At 44.6% G+C, this 17,158-nt stretch overlaps 1 protein-coding gene across 2 annotated transcripts in view; it reads right to left on the bottom strand.

Annotated features, from left to right (window-relative positions):
- SLC25A47 (solute carrier family 25 member 47) overlaps positions 1-13,442 on the bottom strand; it is a 130,456-nt gene extending 117,014 nt beyond the window's left edge. The window contains exon 1 of one of the 2 annotated variants that reach the window (XM_086937807.1): positions 13,215-13,442. In XM_086937807.1, the coding sequence (XP_086793933.1) occupies positions 13,215-13,248 (34 nt within the window). In that variant the 5' untranslated portion in view covers positions 13,249-13,442. The remainder of the gene's footprint in view (positions 1-13,214) is intronic. The other variant, XM_086937808.1, reaches the window with a different exon arrangement.
- Positions 13,443-17,158: the final 3,716 nt, after the last annotated feature.

Raw genomic sequence — 17,158 nt, 5'->3', positions numbered from 1 at the left:
AAGGGGGCGTGGCTTGCCAAGGCGGATATCGAATCAGCTTTCCGCCTCCTGCCGGTTCTCCCCTCCAGCCAGCATCTGCTAGGTTTTAAATGGGGAGGTGAGTTCTTTTTTGACCGCTGTATGCCAATGGGGTGGGCAGTCTCGTGTGATTTCTTCGAGGCATTCAGTTCATCCCTACAATGGGCTCTTTCTCTTACCCAGGGCATAACGCAGGTGACACATTACTTAGATGTTTTTCTGTTCTTTGGACAGGCAGGAACGCAGGAATGTGCAGATGGTCTGTAGGCCTTTGAAGCAATGGTCGGGCACCTCGGGGTTCCTCTTGCCCCAGGTAAGACCGAGGGTCCTACGCAGGTCCTGACCTTTTTGGGCATCGAGCTGGACACCATCAAGGGTGAATCTAGGCTCCCTGCTGACAAGGTTATGGATCTGCAGCAGGACATTCAGGCGCTGTTGGCCTAGGATAAAGCGACCTTGGGGGCGATCCAGAGCCTCTTGAGCAAGTTGAACTTTGCTTCCCGAGTCATACCAGCAGGCAGGGTATTTTCACACAGGTTGGCAAAGACCACGGCCAACATAGGCAAGAACCATCATTTGGTGAGATTGGGCCCTGGGGTGAAGGCCGACCAGCAGATGTGGGCAGACTTCTTGAAGCAATTTAATGGGACTATCATTTGGAGGGCCCCTTGGGCTGGTAGCCCCGAACTCTGTCTTTTTTCTGATGCGTCAGATAGGGAAGGCTTTGGGGTTATCTTGGGGGAGGAGTGGTGTGTGATGAGGTGGCCGAATACCTGGCCGAAGAAGAAGATAACCTTGAACATCACAGTGCTAGTGTTTTTCCCCATTATAGTCGCACTTTATTTGTGGCCAGAAACATTGGGCAACAGGAAGGTGGTGCTCTGGTCAGATAATATGGCCGTAGTGCAAGCAATAAATGGTCTGACAGCCATATGCCCCGTGGTGGTGAGTTTGTTGAGAGAATTGGTCAGGGTGGGCTTGCGCACCAACATCGAGTTTAGGGCACGGCACATTGAGGTTGTGAGGAATGTGGCAGCTGACGCTCTCTCTCTCTCTTTCAGTGGCTCAGTTTGCGAGAGGCCTGGCCGCAGGCGTGGGCGGAGATGACACCATTCCCCGCATCCCTATGGCGACTACTACGGTGGGCGAACGACTGAAGATGATGGGTGAGCGCTCGCTGGCTCCGGCAACCAGGAAAATATATGGGTCACAGTTGCGAACATTTAGGACAGTTATAGAGTCTGTGAAAGCTGGGACAATGTCATTAGAGGAAGGGGTGCAGGTCTTTGTGGTTTGGGCCAAGGACACCGGCAAGCGCCATTCATGGGTGTGCGGCCACCTGGCTGCTCTGAGTCATGACACCAAGCTTAACGGGGGCTACGACCCGACCGGCTCGTTCAAGGTCAGGGCGGCACTGAAGGGGTGGGCCAGAGAAGAGGTGAGGATCCCAGACGCCAGGGCACCGATAGATTTCCCCACCTTGCAGGGCATGATAGAGGCTGTGCCACAGGTCACCAACTCCCCCTTTGAGGCCAGGCTCTTCACGACAGCATTCTGCCTAGCTTTTTTCGGTGCCTTCAGGGTGAGTGAGCTCGTCGCAAAATCCAAGACAGACACATCATCCAGGATGTTTGTGTGACGAAGAGACTGGTACTGCGTATTCGTAGGTCAAAAACAGACCAGGCAGGGCGGGGTATGACAGTAGTACTACAAGCTTTGGGGGACCCCAGATACTGCCCTGTCACCACGGTAAGGTAATACTTGATAATAAGGCCAGCGGCCCCGGGGCACTTCCTTATATATGCAGATCGGGCGCCTCTGACTAGGTTTCAGCTGGACCGCATCATGGCGGCCGCCTTGTCTCAGGCGGGTCTCGCTGGTTTGGGTAGGAAGTTTTTAAGTCACTCGTTTAGGATTGGCGCGGCCACGGCTGCATTAAAGGCAGGCATGGGGCCGGAAGGCGTTAAGAGCGTGGGGCGCTGGCAATCAAATTGTTTTCAGCGTTACATTCGTCCCTAAATGTACAGAGCTTATGAAGTGTGAATATGTGTGTTGTTGAGTATTAGTAATGGTGGCAATAATTGTAATGTGTGCAGTGTTTTCAAACAATTAAACAAGTTGTGACAAGATGGCATCCCTTTTACTCACCAGGTTGTGAGGTGTGGCTGCTGGGACACTCATACGTTACCAGGTTGGCACAGTGGGCAACACACAGGAATTGGGCCCGGGGTTTCACACGGACGCAGTTTGTATGGATGGGCTTCCCCGGGATGAGATGGAGGAGCGCGAAAAGCAGTCTAGAGCAACACCTCTCGGTAGGGGGACCCCCTCCCAATGTCCTGATTATCCATTTGGGTGGCAATGACTTAGTAACCATGGGGAGGAGGGCACTTATACAGGCCATGCAAACAGACCTCGGGGCAATCAGCAATAGATTGGGGCCATGCAAGCTATAGTGGTCAGAGATTGTTCCACGTAGGGAATGGCGGGGGCCAGGTCCATAGCTGCGGTAGAGCATTCACGCAAGAGGGTTAACATGGCCATGCAGAAGTTCATGGAACGGAGAGGCTTGGGGCTCATCAGGCATGAACTGATACAGGCAAGAGTGGAAGGTTATTATGAAAAAGATGGTGTGCACTTATCAAAAGTCGGGATGGATATGTTTCTCCTTGATGTGCAGGAGGCACTGGAAGCTGCTGGATGTAAGTAGGGAACTCGGAGGTGAGGGGCTCTGTCATCGACGGCAGCCTCCTCCAGAGCTGTGGCGGAGTTACAGGGTGATCTAGAGGCAGACAGGTACGGTAAGGGTACCTCTGCGGCAGACTAGTACAGTAAGGGTACCTCTGCCTGGCACAGTAGGGGTGCCAGAGCCAAAGACCTGAAGCCGCAGGGAGGTTCCGGGATAACCGCGACGGCGCCCCATTAGTTCTTCGGGCGGTTGGGGGCCTGACCAACCGGGGTGTGCCATACCACGCTTCGCCCTGAAAAGGGCGGGAGTATAAGACATGATCACGTGATCTGGAAGGGGATCTACAAAGGTGCTGCACTGTCTGGGCGTCGACCCACCGTGCTGGCTGGCTCATTAAGCGGGCGGGGCAGCGAGGGGCTGCCTGCCCTGGATCGCCCGTAACACAACCCACAAATCTGCATACTTTTGTTGTATGTAAATAAACCTGCAGCAGTTCTTTTCCCATAAGCAATGTGTCTGGTGTAATCATGGTGAGCAAAAGAACAATGGATTTAACTCAGATCTCTTGACTGAGGATGAATGTTTTATTTGTTCAGCATCCATCCATCATTTGTATGCGCTACATCTTAGAGTCGAAACGTCGACGTTGGTAGTTCAACTTGTCCACGCAACTTCTCAACTAGAATAAGGAAATACTATATCCTGTTGTGGCTTATGCACTCAAATGTGGACACTTGTGTAAAATATCGTCAATATGTGTTATTCATGTTATTTTTGTACAGCACCATGCCACTAATCACGACCAGTCACTAATTGTTTCACAGTCCACGTGCTTTACTGTTTTGGACAGCCAGATATTCACTGATGTATCTAAAGAGTAATAAAGAGCTCATCCTCTGAACTTAGTTGAGTTTTGTGTGTGTGTGTGTTCCCTTCATTTGATGTTTAATGTAATATCCATGAAACGTATTAAGTACGGTGAAACTAAGTATACGTGACTCCCGACAGAACCATTGTTTTTCTTCTGCATTCCTACCCAGGTTCTGAGGGTTACTGGGTTACCCCTTTATCTTTAATGGATTTGACAGTGTCAACATTGCTCAACAGCTGAAGGGCATTAGGACACAGAGTGATCACTGTACCCTGCATGCTCAAAAGGGTTGTATCTGATTTCATAGAAAAAAATGATTTAATAGAATACCGTTACTGAGAAATCACGTTATCTAAATGGTTTCATCGAAATTTTCAGAATGAATGGTATTTACCATTTCGTAGAAACCAATTCATAGAAAGTCTTATTTTTCAAAATTGGCTTCTGCATAGTTCTTTTTTAAGGTGTAAATGAAATGGTTGCAGGTCATACTTCCAGAAAAATGTTCTTGAAGGTATTCATTTCAAACCTTTATGTCAGAGGACATTATTTCAGATCATATCTTTTACATTGTTAAGCAATTACTTTAAATGCCATCAATTTGCTGATCCCTTACTGTCCCTAAACACTATCTATCTCTGTCCCCTAACCATGCATCTCCATGCATTAACTACGCCCAATTCTGACCCCTAAACTACATAATCCCTAAACCCTTAAAACCCTTTCTAGTCCTAAACTCTACCTATCTCTTAACCTAAAACACCTTTACTACTGCTAAACTCCACCCATTTCTAAGCCCTAAGAACTACTTTCTATGCCTAAACACCTTCTACTCCTAATCCCTTAAAATCCCGCTCCACCCCTACACTTCACTCATCCCTGAACCCTAAAAGGAATCCCTCACAACCCCTGAGAACCACCCATTCATGACCCCTAAAGCCCCTCACCACCCCTAAACTCCTGGATCCCTAAACCCTAAAAACCCTTTCTACATATAAACTCCACCTATCCCAGAACACTTAAAACCCCACACAACCCTTAATGCCACCCATTCCCATATACTTAAAACCCTTCACCACCCCAAAACTTTACCCATCCCTGAACCTTAAAAATACTCACCAGCCCTAAATGCCACAGTCATTCGTAAAACATAAAAAACCTCAACAGCCCTCTACACCACCCATCCCTGAACCCCAAAAAACCTTTACCACACCTAAACTTTACTCATCCGTGATCCCTAAAAACCCTTCACCACCCTAAACTTCACCCATTCCTAACTCCCCAAAACCCCCCACATTCCCTAAACACCATTCATCCCTCCACCTTAAAAACTCCTTATCACCTAATAAACATCACTCATCCCTGAACCCGAAAAATCCTCACTACCCCTAATCGTCACCCAAGTATGAGATTTTAATTGCTACCATAAAATGATTTTTCTTTTAAACTGTTTCCTTTCATTTTTCATTTATTTATATTTCCTTAAAATTGTCTTTCTTTAAAATTGGTTTTCCAGGATTTGGTTTCCTCTAATGCAGTGTCTCTGTTTTTGTTTTACCATTAATTCACATACATCAGCACGGCTGGTGACCTGTCAGGCATTTAACACATGCACTGAGAGTATTTCTTCACTCAGTGCCAGACAGGGCTGTTCCTCAGCAGTCATATGGCAGAGAATAAACGAAATCTCTTAAGCACTGACACAACAAACTACTTTTTGACCCCTAATCACATTGAGCAATAAAGTGCTTTAAATAAACTCAGCACAAACACGGCCAGCCCTGCCCCGTGACTAGGCCATGAGCAGCCAGTGCGCCACGTTCATGTTTGAGGAAGGGCGGCCGAGATTCGCAGAACCTCGTTTCTAACGTCAGCGGGATTAGTGCGTGCATGGGATTTACAGTAAGCTTAAACTAAATGAATCATCTTCATGTGACCAGCTCAACAAGGATGAGCAGAAGCCTGCCGCCATTGTCTCTTCCCATGCCATGTGGATACATGCCAACATACCCTATTCTGAATGGAGATTCGCGATTTATAAAGCCAAAAATCGGTTTATTTTTGCTGTCTCCCACCTAAAATTGTCTCTGCTTCAAAATATTCAAAAGTGAATTTGAAAAATACATTCCCCTGATTTTCTTTACAAATCTCCAAATGCCCTGTTCTAAAAAGATAGAATGCATGCAATGTGGCTGGAGCATTGTGAGTTAATGGGCAACATGCCTTCAGTCCTGTACCTTCCCTGCAGTGCACCTGCATGCAACAGACCTCAAGTTGCTTTAAATCAGGTGTGAGAAGGACACTCAGTCACACTGTGTTTTTTAAGCATTCAACTATAGCAAGTTCTGCAGCCACAATTGGGAAACCAGAACTGCAAATACCAGAATGACAAGCGAAAAGCCAACAAGTCTGATTTACAACTGAAAGTGCCCAAATGCCGCCACTCATATAGCAAATAATTCATCCATGTAGTCAACTGCTCATCATCCATACAGACCCTCGTCCTTGCACTCATGCATCTCCGCGTGCACCTGTTGACTCATTCCTGCTTTACCACTCTTCCATTCACAATACCACCTGGGCATTATCATCAATCAAGGAAGAGGCCATTTCAGATATAAGCCAGACCTATTGGCTTTGCTGCTAGTTTATGAGGGGTGTGGCAATGCTTTTGATAGTGTTGAAGGTGTGAGAGTTCAGTCACTGGTGCAAAACAGCTACTGTATAAGGGCTGTGAGAGTGCTTCTGGTAGAGTGTGACTGCTACTCGATGAGTGGTCTGAGAATGATGGCTGTAGTGTGAGGCTGCTAGTGTTACTGCTATCAATAGTGTCACTGTAGTAGTTGCTACTCTGTTAGGGGTGTGAAGGCTATCTGTATAGTGTGTCTAGTAGTCTCTGAGAGTAGTGTGTGAGTGTGACTCCAACTCTGCTGAGGAAGTGTTGTCAGTGGTGCAAGCCAGCTACAACGTGAGTGGTATGAGGGTTTGCCACTGTTCATAGTGTCTTGCTTTTTCAACAAAGAGGCTGTAACAGCTCTCCTTGTGCTTTCATTGAGGGCATAGCTGAAGGTACACTGGGTAGTTATTAATGGTGGACAAGCTGTATTCTTAGAACAATGCAACAGGAATCGTTCCTAAGTGACATAACATAACATAAGCATCTTGGCGCTAAATAACAGATGTTTATTGTCACACAACTCAATGGTACCCATTTTATCTACTTCAAATGAATGAAAGGCTGAATGGACCAGCTGGGATTTGAACCTTTGGCCATTTGGTTGAACACAGGACCCTGCAGTGAACGCATTAGTCCATTGAGCCACCAGACCCGGCTAGTGGAGACATCTTCATCCACTTGTGATCCTTAAATGCCTGTTTTCCCTAATGAGGAAGACCAAAGTCTGAGGTGCATTAATGACGCAAGCTATACATATATTTCATTGTGAAAACCCTCTCACAAAGTACACTATCAGGTGGCCTTCACTCAAACAATCTCCCTCTCCCACTCCACACCACACATCTCTGACCCCCACTTCATGTAGGCATGATGTAGTTCAATGGATATATGACGTTACCACGCGTACTTTTAGCACGCATACCATTACCACAGATTTTTTACAACGCAGGTCATGTTACAACGGATACCCTTACAACGCAATACACTACAACGCACATACTATTACAACGCATACCATTACATCGTAAGTATAGGTAAGTATATATATATATTTTTTATTATTTTTGTAATATTTAATTTAATTATTCATTATTATATTTTAAATAATTATTTGTGTAATATTTAATTTAATTATCCATTATTTAATCATTAAATAATTATATTAATGAAATTAATTTTAATTGTAATATTTGTAAATATATATTAAAAATACCCCTGTACCCCAAAACCCAAACCCAGCCCTTAAACCTAAAAATACCCCTGTACCCCAAAACCCGTACCCAACCCTAAAACCTAAAAATACCCCTGTACCCCAAAACCCAAACCCAGCCCTAAAACCTAAAAATATCCCTGTACCCCAAAACCCAAACCCAGCCCTAAAACCTAAAAATACCCCTGTACCCCAAAACCCAAACCCAGCCCTAAAACCTAAAAATACCCCTGTACCCCAAAACCCATACCCAGCCCTAAAACCTAAAAATACCCCTGTACCCCAAAACCCAAACCCAGCCCTAAAACCTAAAAATACCCCTGTACCCCAAAACCCAAACCCAGCCCTAAAACCTAAAAATACCCCTGTACCCCAAAACCCAAACCCAGCCCTAAAACCTAAAAATACCCCTGTACCCCAAAACCCAAACCCAGCCCTAAAACCTAAAAATACCCCTGTACCCCAAACCCAGCCCTAAAACCTAAAAATACCCCTGTACCCCAAAACCCAAACCCAGCCCTAAAACCTAAAAATACCCCGTACCCCATAACCAAATACCACTAAAAAATGTTAAACTTACCTATAATAATACTTACGATGTAATGGTATGCGTTGTAAAATGACCAGCGTTGTAAATGTATGCGTGGTAACGGTATGCGTGCTAAAAAATTTGTGGTAACAGTTACATACCTAGTTCAATCAGTGAACAAAGTGCTCAAAGACACTAAACCCCTGCTCTGGGACTCTGGCTTCAGCCTCGGCTCAACGGCTCTGCTGCAATTTCTAGCAGCTACTCTCCCTGGCTTAATCCATTCGGATTGGTTCAACTGTGAAGCCACTCCACTTCCGGTTCATGCATGCATGCTCCTCGACTCTGCAGCTGCAGCAAATAACTCATAATAAGCAGGGAGCACGTGAGGTACATTGAGCTTGATGGGAGCAGCTGGTTTGCCACCAGGCAGGATCACTATAATTTGCATCTGCCAACGAGCATGTACTCACCCATGCACCAAAGAGAGTGAAATTAACACCCTATATAAATCAGCATAGTGCCGCATAGATCCTACGCACTGCTGTAATCAGTATCTGAAGTGGATGTGTGGCTGCTGGGGGGGGGGACCTAGCTGAGGTCAAAACAATATAATATACCATTATCACTGGGACAGAGGCAGGGAGCACAGCACAGTGGTCCAGCCGTTCGTTTATTACAACATACACCACCCACTCGCCAACTCCATTGGTCACAGAATCATTACTTTCCGATGAGGCAGACATTTTAGGAATTGGGAATCCACAGGACATTATGTAGCAGTGTACCCGCCTTGCTCTGATTCTTGAATGCATTGCATGATGCATTATTGCTATCTTTTAGTGGCAACCGACACTGCAGCTATTGAAGCTTACGGTTCCACAGCAATGAGATAAAGATAGACAGTAGAAGGGCCGGTTTCTTCTTGGATGGTGTGCAGTAAACGTGCAGCTCCACTGCAGTTCAAGTGGGAAAGTGGGAACTGGTTTGGGAGGATCCCCAGGAAATCTAGTATTACTGGGCTCCAACTGTAACAATTGGGGCCTTTTTTATCAGGTGTCCAGGGTCGCCTTACTGTTGTACCCCAATTGACCACCAAGTAAATTCCTTTAATGCTTGACCTTTTCCTATTGTGAGTAGTGTAAAAAAAACCCTTGCTATTGTATTTATCAGTGAGTTCACAATGTAAAACTCCTTCCTATTGTGTGTGTCAGAAACTTTACAAAGAAAAATCCCTTACTACTGTACTGTCATGAGTTTACGACATGCAAAGCCCAGTCTGTCTTTATTTGACATGTGGACTGTGTTAACAATGTCTCTATCATATTGAACAGTGGAACTACTTCATGGGTGGGTTAATATGACAGTAGCCCATCAAATGCCTGTAAAGAAGATCAACAAAGGGGTGGAGCCAAAGGCATGGGTGTCACCTTACTCCTGGCCCCAAAATGAGCAACAAGTACGTGCCTTTATCAAATAGCAGAGGAGTCCAAGCCTTACTTGACGGGTGGCGTGCATTAGAAGTGCAAGTTTGACCAAACACCCAATAACACCAGCAACATTAATACTTTGCCAGTGATTTTACTTATAAAATTGTTTTAAAACAAGCACAATGGTATACTAAGTTTAGGATTACAAATATGCACAATTGAAACAAGATCTTTGTAGCCCTTCCCGAATTACAAAGCTGCGTAAGATCTCTCAGTACTAAACAATGTAGATCCCCTTCCTAGAGTGTATGTCACAAAGTTCACAATTTAGAATCACTTCCTATTGCATTTCTCACAGTTCACAACATAAAACGCCCCCTATTGTAATCGGAGAGTTTCCAATGTAAAATAGTTTCCTTGTGTATTTGCCAGAGCTCATGATGTAAATCCCCTGCAAACTGTATTTAACAGAGAGCTCACAGGAGAAACGCCTTTCCTACTACATTTGTCCTTAACAAATACCATGCAAAGCCTCGTCCTACTGGATTTACCTCTGCTCTGAGCTAGCAAAGTCTGTAGCAGATATGAACACTAGTATTACTGGATATGCAGGCTAATATAGGTACTGTCCAATCAAGTGCTTCAAAAGAAGATCCATAAAGGGGTGGAGCCAAAATTCTATGGCCATTTTACTATTGGACCCAAATTGGGCACCATGTACACTCCTTAAGCATCCAATGTGAGGCAGAAGAACCCAATGGATTCTCATGGAGGTGATATGGACTGTGGGTGAGAAACTCAGAACTCCACAAAGCAGAAATAACTCTTAATAGATGAATGTCTAGTCAAGGTTTTTTTTTACTTAAGAAAAAGTATACATACTTTAATTCACACAGAACTAAAGTACTAAAAATTATAAATGGACAGTATGAAGGCCAGACCTTCTGTGCTAGAGACCTAGGTAAGATGGTCTCTCAGTTGTGAACACTGTAAAACCCCCTTCTTATTTTGTTTGTGGAATGGAATGGAGTTCACAATAGGAAGCGGCGCGCTTCCTAAGCAAAAAGGCGTTCCTATTACATATGTGAAAGTGTTCAGAATGTAAAACCCATTCCTATTGCATTTACCAGACAGTTCACCGTGTAAAATCGCTTCTTATTGTATTTGTCAGAAAATTCACAATGGAAAACACCTCCTACTTTTTTTTATCACTGGGTGAAAGCACACTTCCTCCTGTATTTGACATAGGGTCTGTGTTAACAAACCTTTTTAGCAGGTATGAACAATAGAACTTCTTCATAGGTGGGCCACCCAGCTGCTGTCCAATCACATGCACTAAAGCTGAAAATCAATACACGGGCAGACCTAAATGCCCCCGTCTACACTGGTTTCCTTAACTACTTATGGTGACGGCATGAGCTCTGGCAGATGGCTGTGGCTGCCAATGCCAGACCTAATGAACACCCTTTTATTTTTCGAAAAAGTTAGCACACACACACACCATAAACTGTCTTTAGACCTGTTCTAGAAATGGGATTGGCATAACTGCTCACATTTGGATCATGGGTCAACTTGGCAAGTCTGGGTTCAGTACACCTGCTCCCATTTACTTTTTCCACATAGTGTCCTAAAGCATGGCACAGATTAAATTTAGGTTGCATGCAGTGCGGATGGCTACACTGATATTTCTATGCAGTATACCTGAGCACCGGGTTTCATAGTTGCCAGAACACTTTCGCTAGTTCCGTGGAGGGGGGCCATAGGGGGTGAGGCACAACATGTTTACAATCTATGTCTGGTATAATCCGTAAACGAAAGGTGTGTCAGAGAGGGGCTCGTTCATCTACATTCTTTTGGGTTTAAAGGCCATTAAGCAACACCTGAGCACAGCTCCAGTGACTGTGTTGTAAAAGCATTTTGCAATTGATGTGGAATTACTTCGTGAAACGTAATACATTAAGCAACGTGCAAAGTACAAAGTCAATTGGAATGCATGTAAATAAATCACTGCTCAATAGAATTGTGACATACCATATCCTGCTGCACAGTGCAGACAGGACATGTTGTAACAAGCCAGGTCAAATCTCACATTGTGGGGGACGTGCATTTTTTTTCTTCTATGGTCTAACTCCGTAGCTTAGAAAAACTGTGGAACATAGTCTTAACTGATTAAACACACATATTTACCTTTCACCCTGTCTTGGGGAAGGAAAAATAAGTTACAGTAATGGAACTAGTAAATATTTGTTTTTAGATAGCACATTTCACAATCAAAACTTATCAGTAGCAGCATTTCGAAATTACTTTCTAAAATTCTTTCACAGCTGTCAGTTTGCACATTTTTGAATGGGGTGACGTTCAAGCAATGCTAGGTTGGGAGCCAATAATACTACGTTTTACTGGAACATGCTCTTTCTGATTCCCCTTGACAAGTCCAGGCCTACAAACTCCGTCACATATAGAGGCTGGTGGAAAGTCATCCCCCATGCCAAAGGGGCCAGTTGACAGCTATATTTCAGTCATACATAAAAGCCAGCAATCCCTGAATAAAAGCATGTCCCCGATTTCCTTATTGCAGTGGACTCTAGCCGCCCGCCTGTCATAAAGAAATGGTGTATCTGCTCAACTGTAATAAGTTATTACAGTTCAGTTCTGATGCCACAATGCCTCTTGCCAGAGCAAGCAGCTAGGATGAAAGGCATGGTCGCTACAACTGTAGTTTAAACAAGGAAAAGTAGTACTGTCTTTTCCTTTTTCTGATAAAGTTCTCTAAAAAGAAAACCATATCTGGGAAAGGAGATATTTATAGCAATGTTTATTTTTTCCATGCTATAAGTAATTGAAGGAAAGACAAAATCTCTGCATTTTTCTACATCATTTGAGTCACAGTTTATTAACCTGGTTTACAATAAACTGACCCTAATGTCGTTATGCCAAGAAGTACTAACTGCTTTTGTTGCATTTAATATCTCTGTGCCGATTTTGCTTTTATTCTTCTTGTCTGTAACAAACATAAAAGAGCAAAACACTAAAAATGTAAGAAGTATATGGGGATTGGTGATGTTTGGCCAGGCATTATAAGGAATAAAATACCCACTGACATACACTAAAAGGAAGCTTCAAGTCACTTGGAAGTTCTGTGACCTTATGGAGGAACTTGGCCTTCAGCCTTGTTCTTCTATTTGGTCATGTAAGTCCTTGGTGACTTGAAAGAACCTTATAATGTATGGCAGGGGGTACTTTATCCAATATCTAATAAAATGTTAACACTTACAATATCTTTTCCAATGCTACTGATGCTACCTAAATAAGGTTGAATTGTAACTTTAAAATGGATCACTGAATGGGTACCAGGAATATTGATACAGGCAGCATTGCTTCATGGCTACATTTCAATAAAACATCATGTTTTTAAACATCCTGACTTCGCTGGTGGTGCGGTGCCTTAGAAGGACACGAGCAGAAGCCCGTGCTATATAAAACGACTTACATTTGAATAAAATAATAATTAAGTAACTAAGTGACGAACAGGTGGGTGTCTCCAGGATTTTTTATAGTAAGCAGTGGCATTTTAGTTTTCTATGTTAGCTGGGTAACTGGACAAGTTCCTGAAAACGTGGATCCTGACACTGATAAACCACCCCCTTGAAAAAAAGAAATACATAAATAAAATTTAAAAAAAGAAAAAGTTTTTTAAAAAAGCATTTCTTTTGTCACCTGCACACACCCCTTGGGGCCAACCATCATTTAGCTCTCAAAAACTGACGACGTATTTCATTTGTTTTATTACCTCCAACAGCTCCGGCAACAAAATCCGCCATCATTCAAACCCGGGCAGTCGCCGTCCTTCAAACTGCTGCCCTGCTGCAGCTGCAGGGGATTAGATCCTCGGTCGGAGACGATGACAAGTGTCGCCCTCCCCCGCGCGCCTCTCCCAGACTGCTCTGCTCTACTGTACTCAGGCTTCAGCAATCCGACGTGACTGAAACCCCGCCGGACTGTGGAAACAACACACAACAGGGTGTTAAGTACTGGTCGCTGCTGCAAAGACTGTGAATAAATAACCCCACGTTGAAACAAAACCCCGCCTATCACCGTGCAGCACACATTAGGTCAGGGAACCGCCAAGTGGGTTGAAGTTGAAAATGAGAGGGAGGTTGATTGTTAGCTTTCTGGTGCAGGCCTAAGTCAACATCAGACTAAAATGATGTTTAACGCAAAATAACTAAACAAACCCGTGAGAAAGCGGCATCACTCGTTTAAATTGCCCAGTTTATTTCTCTTTTTTTGCCTTATTCGATCTCTCCGGTGTTGGTAAAATACTTCTCTATAGGGGAGTCACATGCAGTGTGGGAAAGCATGTGCGCCTTTTGGTCTGAATATGCGTTCATTTCTGACATTCGACTGGAATTAGAATAGTCAACGGATTTTACCTAGGACGTTTTAGGATTATTTCTCTAATAACGGATATCTTCCACAGGATTTTTTCCAGTACTCCTTCCTGTTTGTCCATAATCTCTATACACATGGGTCAAATGGTGCAAATCCCATTTAAGTCAACAAGTCGCACCATTGAAATTACACACGAAAACCAGTGACAATTTCATGGTACACGCAAAATAAATTACATTATAAAACCTACGTCTAAAATGCCCATCGTCCCAAACACCTATTCCAAAACCGCTCGCTTACTCACCATGTCTAGTAAAGCCAAAAGCTAGGCCAAGTTCTGAAATCTCTGCACAAACTAGTTAATCGGCCATTACCCCCACATAAATCCTCCTCCTCCCAGTCCTTACATTAGTGAGACGATCCCACCTTCCGACAGGCCACCTAGAACGCAAGTCTTTTTTTTATTTTACCTATATAGACCCCTCCTACACACAACTATGCCTGTTTTTCATTACCTATCAGACTGACGGGCTGTCTGAACCAGTGTTCCCTCTAACTTTTTTACCTCTGTTTGCGGCAGTGTAAGATCTTTGTGCGCTTCAGCCAATGCTATGTGCGCCAGGAACCTGACCGCGCGTGTAGGTGCAGCGACAAACATCAAGTGCAGATTGCATGAGTATTCATGTTAATCGCAGCGCCAGTCATGTGCTGCAATTAACATGAATACTTTCTCAGAGGCACACAATATGCCCCAGACAGGGACGGCCTTAGCGCTGGTGGGGACCTGTGCGACAATGTTTTTTGGCGCCCCCCAATGACCACCTCTGCCAGTGATTCCCTCACTATTAAGCTTCAACAGTTCCCCTCAAGTCTCCATTCCCACACTGTCTGAGATGCATTTAATTTGTTTTATAGTGCCACTCATACCAGTGTAGGGTGTACTTTACATTGCACATACATTAAATGGAGACAATCAATCATAGGTATGTAATCAGTGTATAAGAAATGTTACATATGACAGAGGACTGCAAAGTGTAGGAGTGTCATGTCATTCATACTGGTAGGCATTATAGTTTAAGAGTGCTTAGTCTGGAGAATCACAAACTCGGAATTTAAAATGTAACACCATGTTTGGTTTTCTCTTTAATGAGAATCGTTTTGTACCCTCTTTGCAACATTAGGATAATGAACGGACAGGGGGCGTGGCTTAGCGCCCGACGGGGATGGCGGCGTCGGCGTGAGCGCTCCGCTTCCATCGGGTGACACAAGCGGTTCGCGCTCTTCTTCATGCCGGCAAACGGAGGATTCTAACATTGGAAGGTGTCAGGTATACTGTGAGGCTCTTCCGCGGCCGTTCTCAGCTCTTTTTGCCGTTTTTTACCTCTGCACTCCTCGGCCACGGCTCTGCAACGGCCGCGGCCGCCATTTTGTGCACAGATGCCGTCTCCTCAGCGCGCAGCATATCGCCTCATCTAACGATCCCCCATGAAGCCTTTAACTCTCCTTTTGGCATGTGTTTTTCAACTTTGGCGGCCATCTTGTGACTCTTCAGGCTCTATCTCATATGACGGTTGCTCTTATCAGTCTTCCTCATTTCATCATTGACTTTTTTCATATCCTTTGGGCTCTTGCCGCTGTTTGGTGATTCTGGAATCTGCAGGGGTCCTTTGTATGAGTTTTTGAGTGTTTTTCCTTGGTGGTGTTTAGTTCCTCATGGGCAAACTTCTGCAGGACTGCGCCACTAAAGCCTCAAAGCACGTCTTCATTAAAAATTCCAAGGTATTTTCGGCACTTGCTCATTTAGAAGCATCTCATACATCCTCTGACCATACTTTGCAGGTTACGATGGAGCACCTTACGCAGCCCTCAGGGAAAACCAACACCAAAAGGTTAAAAAAGGACCCCCCTTCACCGTCTAATGCTGTTTCGACCATATCTATGGAACTGCTACTGGAAGAGATAAGAGCCTTTCGTCCCTTTATGGAAGAAACCAACGCTAAACTACAGGTTTTAACGGACAACTGGTCGCAGATGGACGCAAGAGTCACGTCAGTGGAGCGCAACGTTTCCTCTCTTCAGGAATCCTCTGCCAAGGTCTCTCACATACAAACGCAGGTCTCATCTCTCCAGAAGCAGATGGAGGACCTTGAAAATCGAAACAGATGCAATAATCTGCGCATCTACGGCCTGGTGGAGGGTTGTGAGGGGAGTGACCCTATTGGTTTCTTCAAGACCTTCCTGCCCAAGCTCTTGCCCATGCCAGCAGATACTGTGCTCAACATTCAGCGGGCTCATAGACTTGGCCGTACTTCCTCTCCTAACTCTACCTCCTCAAGACCAAGAGGAGTCATCATGTATTTCCTAGAATACACTGACCTTCTAAAAGTCCTCTCAGCAGCCAGCACTTCTCCTCGCCCTACCTGATCGGGATCTCCACTGTTCTTTGCGCAAGACTACGCCAGGACCACAGCTGATCGACGCAAGGCCTTCCTGGACATGAGACCGGATCTTCGCTCCATTGGTGCCAGATATGGTCTTTTCCACCCATGTCTCTTTAGGGTCACCTATAACAACAAAACAACAGCATACGAGGATCCCGTCCGCCTTCGGAGCTTCCTGAATTCCTGCCAAGCTGCTGACATGGACCTCTCCGGTCCCTCCTCCTCCTTTCCTCCATGACTCACATAAGCAGTTGTTGCTGTTGTTTCTTATAAGTTGTTGATACTCTCCTCATGTTCAATCTCTTTATCGGCCTCCCAAGTTTAATAGTTGTATTTCTCTTTCTGTACACCTTTGTACAGATTCTCAGCTCCCTTTACACGTTTTTCCTCCATTGTTTGATATTTTAGATTTTGTGCTATCTCTGTTGTTCGACATCTTCATTGTATTAGTTTTCTAATGTTATCCTCCTGTTTTCACAGATTATGCACAGCGCTCCGTCTTGTTGCCGCGGTTGGGTGGTTCGCCGACCCTGGACGCCCTGCCTCCTCTTGTTGGCTCTACTCTCCCTCCCTTCTTTAGTTTCGTTCGACTCCATCCTCTGATTGTATCCCCTCACCTACCCTCCCCGTAAGTACATTTTTCAACCCTATCCATGTTGTACAATTTTCTACTTGTTTCTTTCTCTCCTTTTGTAGATATGCTGCTTTCTTGTTTCCTCCTCATATACCTTCTTTCGCTCTGCCCTTTCACCCTTTACATGTCTTCTCCCTTCTGCTTACTCACAGATGTTGATCTTCCTTGTTCAGTGTCTGCTCTTTCTTTTGTCTTCCCATTTTTCACTCTGGTGCTCCTCTTCTTTTTTTTCATTCATGATGTGCCTTCTCTCTTCCTTATCCAATC

This window comes from Lissotriton vulgaris, chromosome 9, assembly GCF_964263255.1.
Source record: "Lissotriton vulgaris chromosome 9, aLisVul1.2, whole genome shotgun sequence".
NCBI classification, from domain to species: domain Eukaryota; kingdom Metazoa; phylum Chordata; class Amphibia; order Caudata; family Salamandridae; genus Lissotriton; species Lissotriton vulgaris.
The sequence above is the reverse complement of the archived record's forward strand: the minus strand, read 5'-3'. Positions and strand labels throughout refer to the sequence as shown.